The 11,571-nt window shown below is 53.5% G+C and overlaps 3 protein-coding genes across 3 annotated transcripts; all 3 read left to right on the forward strand.

Moving 5' to 3' along the window:
- Positions 1 to 2,889: 2,889 nt before the first annotated feature.
- On the forward strand, positions 2,890 to 6,019 carry QC761_113070 (uncharacterized protein; the record flags this gene model as incomplete). The annotated part of the gene is made up of 3 exons (XM_062874586.1): positions 2,890 to 3,956; positions 4,013 to 4,593; positions 4,806 to 6,019. Exons 2-3 carry the CDS (start codon positions 4,056 to 4,058, stop codon positions 6,017 to 6,019), a joined length of 1,752 nt encoding a protein of 583 aa, XP_062737854.1. The 5' UTR covers positions 2,890 to 3,956; positions 4,013 to 4,055.
- A 2,396-nt stretch (positions 6,020 to 8,415) lies between these two features.
- QC761_0015600 (uncharacterized protein) lies at positions 8,416 to 8,853 on the forward strand (the record flags this gene model as incomplete). Its single annotated transcript, XM_062872000.1, has 2 exons — positions 8,416 to 8,589; positions 8,815 to 8,853. 2 exons carry the CDS (start codon positions 8,416 to 8,418, stop codon positions 8,851 to 8,853), a joined length of 213 nt encoding a protein of 70 aa, XP_062737855.1.
- Positions 8,854 to 9,228: 375 nt separating this feature from the next.
- QC761_113050 (uncharacterized protein) lies at positions 9,229 to 11,571 on the forward strand (the record flags this gene model as incomplete). Its single annotated transcript, XM_062874585.1, has 1 exon — positions 9,229 to 11,571. The coding sequence occupies one exon, from the start codon at positions 9,229 to 9,231 to the stop codon at positions 11,569 to 11,571; it is 2,343 nt and encodes a 780-aa protein (XP_062737856.1).

Raw genomic sequence — 11,571 nt, forward strand, 5'->3', positions numbered from 1 at the left:
CCAGACACAATTCGTTTGGCTGAAATGGTGAAAAAGCATTCGTACCTGCATGTTGCAGCTCGTGGCTGCAGTAGCTTCGTCGTGCTCTGCAAGGCACAGCTGCCGGAAAAAGGCCAAAGTACCTCTGGGCTGCCTGGTACATGCGGTCAGTTTTGCCACTGGGACTGGGGGAACAGCCGTGCTGCCGTGATAGCTTCTCGTCCTTCTACCATCGTCTGATGTATCTGATGGATAGTGGGGTGCAAGTGGAAACGGTAGAAGGCATCATCACCTCGTCTGTATTGAATCCACCGTGACGGAGCGGGTTTGGAGACATCATGTACGTAGGTACCGGTACCTGGGTGTGATGAACAGACAGGATCGAGTCGAATACGGAAATGCTTGTCGTACAACACGCAGCTTTCGTGTTATGCTGGACGCGCGGTCGTGTTGTTCTCATTGTCTGAAGCTGAGGGCAAGCTCTGCCGATGATGATGATGCTGCTGATGATGCTCGGAGAGATAGGCTTGATTTGATAGTCCAGGCATTAGTCGTTTCCAGAAGGCAGAAATGATAAATGATATGTCGGAAACAAGTTGATTGCAACTGCAACGCTGGATAGTGCTGTCTCGACGTTTCGGGAACACGACGATGTGACTGCAAAGCTGTATGAAACAGCTCTCTCCCCGCTCAGCATTTGCCTCGACCTATGGGGGAGGACATGTTTTTTCTCAACCGCTGGACGCGTTGTTGTGGATGGCGGCGGACTGGAAGAGAATAGCCAGAAAGATGGCCATGATCGTCCAAAGAAGCAATGAGACAAAAGCTGGATGGCCTCGAATCCATCAATTCAGACAGGACCGTGAGGACCAGCTGGTGATGATTGCCCTAGGGTTGATGCAGGCTGCCGAAGCTGGGCAACACGTGAATAGGATTGTATGTATCTGGACAGCCAGACAGTGTCAAAAATAGCGACAGATTCATGCAACGCCCTCTCAAAACCAAGCGAGAAAAGCAAAGGACACGCAGCGTAGCATGCCACCTGACCGCTCCGATCCGTCCAATCCATGACAGGTAACACGCACAAATTATGTATCAGTTTTCAGCCCAGCAACTCCAGCTGCTGTCTATACGAAGTTGAGGAGGAGCAAAAAAAAGATTGAGAGGTGATACCTACCAATGGTAGAATCTGATGGGAGAGAGAGTACGGAGAATGGGAAGTGATAGGTGGTGTAGAGGGACGAAAAAGGCATCATAGGCAGGATGGTAAAGTGGTTGCATGGCGGGGCAGTCAAATGCGTGTCTGCTATTGGCTCTTGGGCCCACCTCTCTTCCGAGTGGCCTCCCGCACTCTACACTGTCCTCCCATCCCACCTCATCACTTTTTACCCCGCGGTAGAGAACCTGAAGGCGACTCTTTCTCACGATCGACGGCCGACTCGCAGCCTCTCGGGTGTTTCATGTTTCTCCTGCACAGCGACTGAGCCATCAGGCTCACCATTCCCCTCACTCGGTCGGTGGTCCGCGCGGGACCTAAGACCTGCAGCATCACCTTGGTACCGCACGACACGGACACCCGGCGCAGGTCAACGCGATCGGGACAGTCTTCGATTCGCCCGCCTGGAGAGGATGAGGATGCTATGGCCGCCTTCCAACTGCATGATTTCGAGTGTAGTCCATCGCAGTTTGTCCGTTGTTGGTCTTCCCACGCCGCAGACTATGATGATAATTCGAGAGAGGGACACCGAATTGTCATCATCAACCACCCACCCCGCTTCTATTTTTCAAAAGTGAGCAGACGGGAAAGCAATATCGCCCTGGTGACGCTCGATGATGTGGGAATCTAAACCGGGATGCATCGACAGATAAATAAAGACCAACATACGTCCAACATCTGGTTTTTTTGGTTGGCAGAGTTTGACAAAAAAGGAAACGCATGAATTCAACCGACGGCCTGTCCCGGACTGCCAGCTTTAATGCCCCTCGATCGTCAGCTGACGGAGCAAGAAGGTAAGGTGATGGGCAGTCTTGCCGTCATTCGCCTTCATCCGCCTGCCATGGCGGTTATTCGAGTGTCCTGTTGCGTATCGTCGTCGAGGGCATTCACATCGTCACGTCGTCACCTGGACTCTGGATCTGATCTGAATAGTTGTTGCCAACCAGCGGCGGCACGACGCCTTTCCTTGGTGGTCACCCTCCAAGTTCAGGTTGCCTCTCGGGGTGTTCGTGCCTTGCATATTCACACACCTGCGGTCCCTACTGGTCGGGGAGCAGAGGGACGAGATGTGACCTGACACAATGCAGCGAATAGCTGTGCCGGGATTGCCGTCGGACACCGCGCTTGCCCACCGCGCCTCGGCCAGAGACTTTTTTGTGCACAGTTTCTGTGGGCGACATTGTTGGCCCTTCAGCCTATCACGACTGCAGAGACGGTCTCGCGGACGGCTTCGACAAATGTACATGCATGTGCTCGTCCCCCTCGTTGGTCAAAAGCGTGTGTGTCTCTCTGCCTCGAACCCGCGAGCGAGGAACAACTTACCCAGTGGTGTGTACAACGCCCAAGCGTCGCTCTGAATCCCGAATGCCATTTCTTCTGCTGTTCAGTTTCCCCACCCATCATTACATGAAGGCCTCGCTTTCGGCCAGCTAGCGGATGCCACTGACAGAAAAGAGACACCGTCCTCCGTCCAGCCCTCAGTCTCTGCGGGACCCAGCCGGCCTCGGCAGCTTAGGGGAATGACAACTGATGACAAGCCTGGAGCTGGCTTACTTGACAGCTCAACTCCACCGTAGCGGCGAACAGTGCGTTGGACCATCTATCTCTAGTAGAGAGAACAGCACAGCTCATCAGCTACCTTGTTACAGACCTACCAGCGGAGCTACACTAGCAGAGGCCGCTTTTCCCCCTCACGTCTTTCTCTCTGTGGTGCTGCTCAGTGCTGCTGCATGCTGCATACGCAGGCACCGCAGCTTAGTGCCTCTACCAGCAGAGGGGATGATTGGTCGGGGGAGAGGAGGGTGGCCGCCCAGAGAGTACCATGCTCGCAGCGGTACATCCGTCGTGCTGGCAGACTAATCCGCATTTAGCACATTTATGACTGCGCCTGGTGAGTGGGGGGTGATGGCGCCCATTCGTCGAAGCCGGCCACCCACCATCTGATGTTGCCATCCACCCACATGCCCCAGAACACCATTAACAGACAGGGGCCCTTGTCACTTGGTCCCTCCCGGCCCTTGTCAATCCAAGACCCAAGCGAACCCGCGCATGGTGGACATGGTGGGCTGGTGCGGATTGGAGCGACCAGGATTAGGTGCCAGTCGAGGATTAGGTGCCAGTCGAGAGAGGGTCGAGAGAGCCCACACAGTCTATCGCCTGCCTGTCTGGCACCTCGCTGGCCGTTGATCGCTTTAGAGTGGGTTAGGCCCATCCGTACATATCCTCCATGGGCTTCCCACCCTGACGCTCTCTTCTCTCCACAATCGGCAAATCGGTCGACCTGGACGCGTGATTGCCTCGCTCTCTCTCTTTCTTGTTCATTTACATATTGGTTCTTGTTTCTTTTAGGACTCGACACTTTTGGAACATCTTGTTCCTTATTACCCTCTTTCAGCCCCCTCAGGCACATACACCAACTCGTCCTCTCTCGTCTACCTCCTCCGTCCACCTCAACCTCCTCCATCTTCACCAACCTCGCCCTCAGCTGTGGACGATAAGACGAGTTCATGTACAACAGCAACAAATATCGAGACCTTTGAACCCGGCTGGTTGTTGATCATCATCATCACAACTGCCAGACATTCATTACCAAAAGAACCAACCATCACCATCTTTAGGCCACAGCCCAACAGCAAGCAATACTCGCTCCATCCAACAGCAACCTGTACAATAAGCCGATATATACTTAATACCTAAACCACAGCAACCGAACAACGAAGAACAACAACAACAACAACAACAAGTCCAGGTGTCTTGACTGGTGGGTAACCGCAACGATCTCTAGAGTGGAACCTGGACGCTGATGGACTGGAATAGCAACCGCAACAACAGCAACAGTAACTGCCATAATTCGCCCAACATGTCTACAGCACCATCCTACTTCTTCTACCGGCCTGGTCCCAGTGTCGAGAGCAGACCAAACCACTTTCTCCAGCAGCCTTTCCACTCAGCTTTCCAACAACAGCAGATGATGATGAACCTTCCCGTGGTGGCTCCTCTTCCCTCGACGCCTGTCTACTCGCGGCCAACATCATCCTGCTCGTCGCAGCAAGGGCCGCTGCTCTCACACACATTCAACGGCACCACCATCTCACCTGCCGTGCTCACACCGGCGGCTTCCCCACAGCCCATCAACTACAAGTCACTGCTTGCGCTCGACACGGGACTCAACGAGTTCGATGGACTCCGGTCCCCGTCGACTCCTGCGCTCTCGTGCTCCAGCAGCACTGTCAGCAGCCCCGGCAGCACCTATGAGATGCTCGCCACGCCGCTCAACCCCATGCTCTCTGGCCTTGACGGTTTTGAGACCAAGGGCAAGAGGGAAGAGGAGGGGCTCGAATGCTTCCCTGACCTGGAGCCATGGTCCTCCAGCTGCTCCTCACCTCAGCTCGTGCCTGGTTAGTGATTTTTTATGATTTTTTTTTGGATTTTATTTATGAATGTAAATGCAGTGAGTCAGGGTGGATGGAGTGAACTGAATGAACGGGCGGGCCAAGTGGCCCCTGCTTTTGAGATTTTGGGCGGTTGCGCGGTTGAGCTTAGCGGGGTTCTCAGCTGGGCTGCTTTTTTTCTAGGTACTGGAGCTGACCAAAACTCTGCCTGTCCACAGTGTACCTTTCATCCCGCGCACAGGCTCCCCAGACTGCCACTGCCACGCTCAACAGACAAGCCAGCAACGACCTCCTTTCTCCTGCATCGGGCCCGTCAATTTCTCCATCACCCTCCCCTTACGCGCGCTCAGTGTCTTCCGACGACAGCTTCTGCGATCCGCGCAATCTGACTGTCGGCTCTGTCAATTCCACTCTTGCTCCAGAATTTGCGGCTCTCCCCGCTTTTTGCCTGGGTGAGGAAGAGGATCAAAAATTTGTGCTCAGGGCCGATTCGTTTGCCAGCTCCCACAACGCGTCCACCATCTTCACCAGCCAGGACCTGCACCGCACCCTTCCCTCCAGCTTCACTACTGGTGACCTGTCAGACTTTGACTCTGACGACGAGTTCCAAGGCCTTGCCATCTTGAGCGGGCCCCTCGTGTCCCAGGCCAGCAGCCGGTCGCGTTCCTGCAGCGAGACCAGCTTCAAGTGCGAGGAAGACTTTGAGGACAGCGACTCCTTTGCTGCCAGCTACCTGCCCAGCCCACCAAGCTCGTGCGAGGACGCCGACGAGCATCAACCCAAGAGGCAAAAGAAGTCTGCCGACAGCTGCAGCAGCAAGCCCGCCATGAACGTCGCTGCTGAGGCCGAGGCCCAATCAGGGGCTGCTCAAGACCAGTCCCAGACCCCGGCCAACCAGGACAACACCACCAGCGAGGCCCAAAACAACAACTCGGGTGCCAACTCCGCTTCTCCCGATACCGCTGACACCCCCTCCGGCACCCCCGCTGCTCCCACCAATCGCCGTGGTCGCAAGCAGTCCTTGACCGAGGATCCCTCCAAGACCTTCGTCTGCGAGCAGTGCAACCGCCGGTTCCGCCGCCAGGAACACCTCAAGCGTCACTACCGTTCTCTCCACACCGAGGACAAGCCCTTCGAGTGCCACGAGTGCGGCAAGAAGTTCTCTCGCTCTGACAACCTTTCCCAGCATGCCCGCACCCACGGAGCCGGCGCCATCTCTCTCGACCTTCTCGATGGCTCCGACATGGCTGTCGCCGCCGCCGCCGGTCACCTAGGTCAAGGGTATCCACACCCTCACGGCATTTCTCTTGCTCCCGACTATCACACGCTCGGCCATGTGTTGTTCCAAATTAGTGCTGAGATCCCAGGCAGCGAGTCGTCGTCGGATGAGAGCACCGAGTCCAGCAGGAAGAAGCGCAAGAGGTCAGAGTAATGGAACGCAAAACTTACTCGATCAACCTTTTATCTATTCAATTCTCTGCACACTCTTCACAATGTCGGTGGTTCTCGCATTAGAACGTACCGTCGCCATTGATGCCCGGATATGACTGCCACGACGCGTTGTTTCATCGGGCCTGGGTCAACACATCAACATTTACATATATACACTGGGGGGTTTGCTCTTTTTCATCAAGACAAAGCGAGGCGGTGGGACACCATTTGGGATTCTTTTTTATGGCGCAGACGTTTTTTCGCCTTTTGGCAGGAACTCAGCAGGCAAAAACGATGGGTTGGTGTTTTTTTGTTATTTTATATCTTTTTTAGTCTTCATGTGTGTGACAATTGTTTTTTTGTATCAATGTCCACAAACACTTCATGTACCACCACCAACTCCTGTCACCCAAACCAGCATCACCACGTCCCATGGCTTCTTCTGTGAAGTCATGGGAGCAGGACGGCAATCACGATCATAACAAAGGCGCGCTTTTTCATTGGGGATGGAGGGAAACGCGACCAAAAGCTCGAGGAGCCAAAAAGATGACAGTGAAGAAGGGAGAAGAAATATGACGATCTGATTGTACGAACTGGAGAAGAAGAGAACATACACACGATTTACATTGGGAAAGGAGGATCCGATTTTCACCACAACCTCATTTGACGTGGTCGATATCATCAAAGCATACTCTCTTGTCACTCTTTGTCTCTCTCTCTCTCTCTCTCTCTCTCTCTCTCTCTCTCTCTCTCTCTCTCTCTCTCTCTCTCTTCGGGAGTGAGATAGGTTCAACCAGCATGGTTTCGGGATAATAATTTTATTACATTTTTTTGATCACTTTTTTTTCGTTTCTGTCTTGCGGGAAGGAAAACCAAATGTTTTGTGCGTTTGGCGGATATCCCACTTGTCTCTGTTCTTTTACTTCTTTGACATGCATGTGTGTGTGTTTGATGATTTTGATATGAAGGTTGTGTTTTTGGCTGTATTATTGTTTCGTTTGTGTGTTTTTATGTCTTTCACTTCTTGACTTTTCGTTTTTGCTCTTTCTGTCTTTTGTGCGCTACGCTAAAAGGAAAATTGGCTTTTGGTCGTTTTTGTTTTGCTATTATCTTGCCAGTCATGATCTTCAAGCCAAGGAAAGCTTTTTTTCCTTTTACGGGGTGGGCACAGACAGACGTTTTGGAGCACCGTCACATCTTTTGAGCTAGCCTTTGGTGTTTTTTTTTGTTTTTTTTTCATGATGGATGGATGGAATGAGATTATTGTCCGACTGGGAACCATGTACAATATTTTGCCTTTTTTGCTAGGACGCCAGTAGATCAGCAGCGATGAAATTTGAACACGAGAGAGAGAGAGGATGTTTGTTTCACTACAGCAGAGAAGAAGAAATCATGTGAATGGAAGTGTGTGAATCAGGATGGTTAAGCGCCGGAGCCGGCGAGCAATAGAGAGAGAATAGATTGATCGATCGACGTGTTCTGGGCTGCAGAAAAGAACCTGAGACACTGGATCTTTCTTTCTTTCTTTGCTTCTTTTTGGTGTTGTAAACCCATCACACACCACACTGGAAAATGAAGATCGCGGTAGCGGGTTATTTCCCCCGGTGACGGACTCTGTTAGTTCCCACGTTCTCCATTCTTGTGGTGGACTTCTCTCAGAGGTTTGCTTTTTTCCAGTTGGAATTATTGGCGGTATCCTCCGAATGGATCGCGGCGGTGAAGGGAAAACTGAACATGGTGTTGGGAATGAGTGGGCACTCACAGTGGGAGCTGGAGATAACTACCGCCGTTGCCGAAAACGAGAAGGGCCAAAAAAATGGGAACGGAACGTGCCATTGCCCAGGGTGGTGGTGGATCTGGGTCATCTTCTGGAACTTCTTTGCCGGGGGACGATGTCGGCATCTGATTTGGATCCTTGGGGGTTTGTTTACTATCGTGGGAAAGATGACCGGGTGGATTGTTTGGTGTGGACGGTGAAGAGCAACGGGGGGATGGATGGATGGATGGATGGATGGATGGATGGATGGATGTTCGAGGCGAGATTATCTTGTGAGGGATTCACACCTGCCGGATGTGGTCGTTTCCACTACATATCTCAACTTTGGCACTTTGGCAATATCTTAACGTTCATTCACCTGGCTCTGCTGGGACATGGTCGTCTCCAAAGGAGAAAAAAAAGGATGCAGCGGGACCACCCAACGACCCGGGACCGGGAATTGAATATTGTGGCATTGTGCTTTTTTGGAATTGGGTGTTCCCACCGACACCGAAATTATCTGGAGGGTCCCTCCCTCACCTTGAACGGCTCCACCTCCCGAATGGCCGGGCGAGCCCTCCCCCGTAACGCGGAAGCCAGGAACAGCTCGGCGGGCGGCGTGGATCCCCGAATGGGACAAGATGGGGGAAAGACCCCAGAATCGGACGACAAAGTCGGTGCCGGTGATGGCGGTGGTTCGAGGGTTCATCAAAGCGACGGTGAAGGAGAAGATCCCCGAAGATTCCATCAGCCATGTGCCGGTGACGGAGCTAGCAGAAAAGAATGACTCGCTAAGGCGATGTGATGAGATTGAGGTGAGTGATTGTGCCAATATTGACAGCGACACCGACAGCACGGTTGTGGGAGGAGCACTAACTAGGTTTGAGGGCTTCACCTGCAGTTGCAAAGGTAGGTGAGGGAACTGAGGGCGGACGTGAGACCTTTTTTTGCATATAACCGTACTTTACATAATTGTATCTTACACAAACATTTCATCACCGCACAAAACCCCACCACATCGCTGATCTGTTTGGAGCCAGAGCTTCATCGAGCTTCAGCTCGAGCTCTGGGAGCTCTGACCCTCCCTTCATCAACATGATGGAGCCATATTCAGGCACCCGCTCCAAAAACTCCAGCATTAACCTTGCCAAATCATAATTTCCGTCGTACTGCTATTTTTATGCCAAAATCCGTGTCCGGAGGAAATTTCACAAGTTTATTCCCCCAAAATAGTGGGGATGGTGGATCACGTCTGTGTTGTCTCGGTCCACGATAGTAGTCTGAAGATCCACACTCCAAGTCTCGACCGACACTTTGGCTTTTGTTGCTGGAGCCCGATTCATCTCGTCACTCTCACGATAGTAGAAGAAGGTCCACTCCATCGCGATAGCCCCAAGAAGAAAACAAGATAACCCGATAACCTGATAACAAGCCCGCCCTATCATTTCCCCAATATGGCAACCACACCGTCACCGTCACCACAGGCGGAGAGGCTGAACGTAATCGCCCTCATCTCCGGCGGCAAGGACTCGTTCTATTCCCTGCTTCACTGCCGGGAGAACGGCCACCGGGTCGTGGCCTTGGCTAACCTCTTCCCCTCCGCCGCGGGAGCGGGAACCGGCACAGGCCGGACAAGCCCGTCGTCTTCCGTATCCGACGAGGCGGCCCCACCTCCCGGAGCTACCATCCCTGATCAAGAGGAAGAGGACCTCAACAGCCACATGTACCAAACCGTGGGCCACAGCATCATCCCCCTCTACGCCGAAGCCACCGGCATCCCCCTCTACCGGAAGGCCATCAGCTCCTACGGTGCGACCCAGCACGGGAAGGATTACTCGCACTATGTCTCCACTCCGGAGGAGGTCAACGAGAGGAAGCATGACGAGACGGAGTCGATGTTTTGTTTGCTCAAGGGGATCAGGCAGAGGCATCCAGAGGTGAATGCGGTTTGTGCGGGGGCGATTCTCAGCACGTATCAGCGGACGAGGGTTGAGTCAGTGGCTGTGAGGTTGGGGTTGACGCCTTTGGCGTACTTGTGGAAGTTTCCTACTTTACCTGCTAGTCCGGGGGGTGATGATGGGCAGCTGTTGCTGGATATGGAGCAGGCCGGGTTGGAGGCGAGGATTATAAAGGTTGCGAGCGGGGGGTTGGAGGAGGGGGATTTGTGGGTTAATGTTGCGAGTAGGGAGGGAAGGAACAAGGTGGAGAAGGGGATGAAGAAGTATGCTTTTGGGGGACGGTTGGATGAGGGGGCCGTGATTGGGGAAGGAGGTGAGTTTGAGACGTTGGTTGTGGATGGGCCGGGGGGGTTGTTTAAGAAGAGGGTTGTGGTTGAGGAGGAGGGGAGGAGGGTGGTGAGGGAGGGTGGGGGGACAGCTTGGCTGAGTATCACCGGGGCGAGGTTAGAGGTGAAGGAGGAGTTGAGGCATGGGAAAATCAGGGTGCCTGGGATGTGGGATGACAAGTTTCAGGCTATCCTTGATACTTTGGCATCGAATGATGAACTGCCAATACAGGATCCGAGTCTTGAAGACGGTCAAGACAACACCGACGCTGTCCTTCCCGACCTCACCAAACTCCAACCCTCCAACATCCAGCACCTAATATTCACCTCCATCGACCACCCATCCGTTCAAGACGAAACAACCTCCGTCACCACCCTCATCGAGGCCTACCTCGCCTGCCAATCCCTCCCCTCAACCGTCATCCTCTCCACCACCATTCTCCTCCGCAACATGTCTGACTTTGCCACCATAAACCCCATCTACGGCTCCCTATTCCCCTTCCCTAACCCCCCGTCCCGAGTTTGCATCTCCTGCGGGGATCTCCTCCCCAAAGGCATCAACATCGTCATCGCCCTAGCCCTCTCGGCCACCCCAGACATCAAAAGAGATGGCCTCCACGTCCAGAGCAGATCCTACTGGGCACCGGCCAACATCGGCCCCTATTCCCAAGCAATCACCACCCCTCTGTTTCCCAACTCCCAAGCAAAAGCAGTCAGGATCGCGGGTCAGATCCCCCTCATCCCAGCAACCATGACCCTTCCCCCACCAGAAGAAGACCTCAACACACAACTCGTCCTTTCCCTGCAGCACCTCTTCCGAATCGGAGTCGAAACCGGCGTGCAGCTGTTCACCTCGGGAGTGGCCTTCTTCCCTCGCTCCTCCTCCGGGAACATGCAAGAAAGGGTCAAACTTGCAGTCAAAGTTTGGGAGTTGGCACATGCACTCCCCAAAAATAAGGATGATGGTGATGAGGAGGAGGAGGGTGAGGATGGAGATGGTCCAGATATTTGGGATAGGAAATATAACTCGGCTTATACCTCATTTGCCTCGGCCGGCCAGGCCACCCAGGGGCCGCGGCTCCCAGATTGGAGCGCGGTAAAGACCAAAACTACCATTCCGCCTGTCTTTGTGGCTGAGGTGGAGGAGTTGCCTAGAGGAAGTGGAGTAGAGTGGCAGGGTCATCTTGGGATTGCCTCTGCTGGGGAAGATAGTGTGGAGATTGTGAAAAGAGGAGAGAGTATCTGGCAGGTTGTGGTGGAGGAGAGGTTTGTTCAGACTGTGGTTGTTGAGGGGGTGGATAGAGACAGTGTTGATGAGGGTGTTGGGGCGGTGGTGAAGGAGTTGGAGGGGAGGTGGTTGGTGCCTGTTGTTACTTATTTGGATAAGGGGTTTAAGTACAGATTGGGCGAGGAAGGGAAGGGGTTGGTTGTGCCGTGTAGGAGTTTGTGGGATGGGAAGGGGGAGAGGGTGGGGATGGTGAGGGTTTGGGAGGGGGTTTTGAGGGAGGATTGA

Source organism: Podospora bellae-mahoneyi, assembly GCF_035222275.1.
Source record: "Podospora bellae-mahoneyi strain CBS 112042 chromosome 1 map unlocalized CBS112042p_1, whole genome shotgun sequence".
Taxonomy (NCBI): domain Eukaryota; kingdom Fungi; phylum Ascomycota; class Sordariomycetes; order Sordariales; family Podosporaceae; genus Podospora; species Podospora bellae-mahoneyi.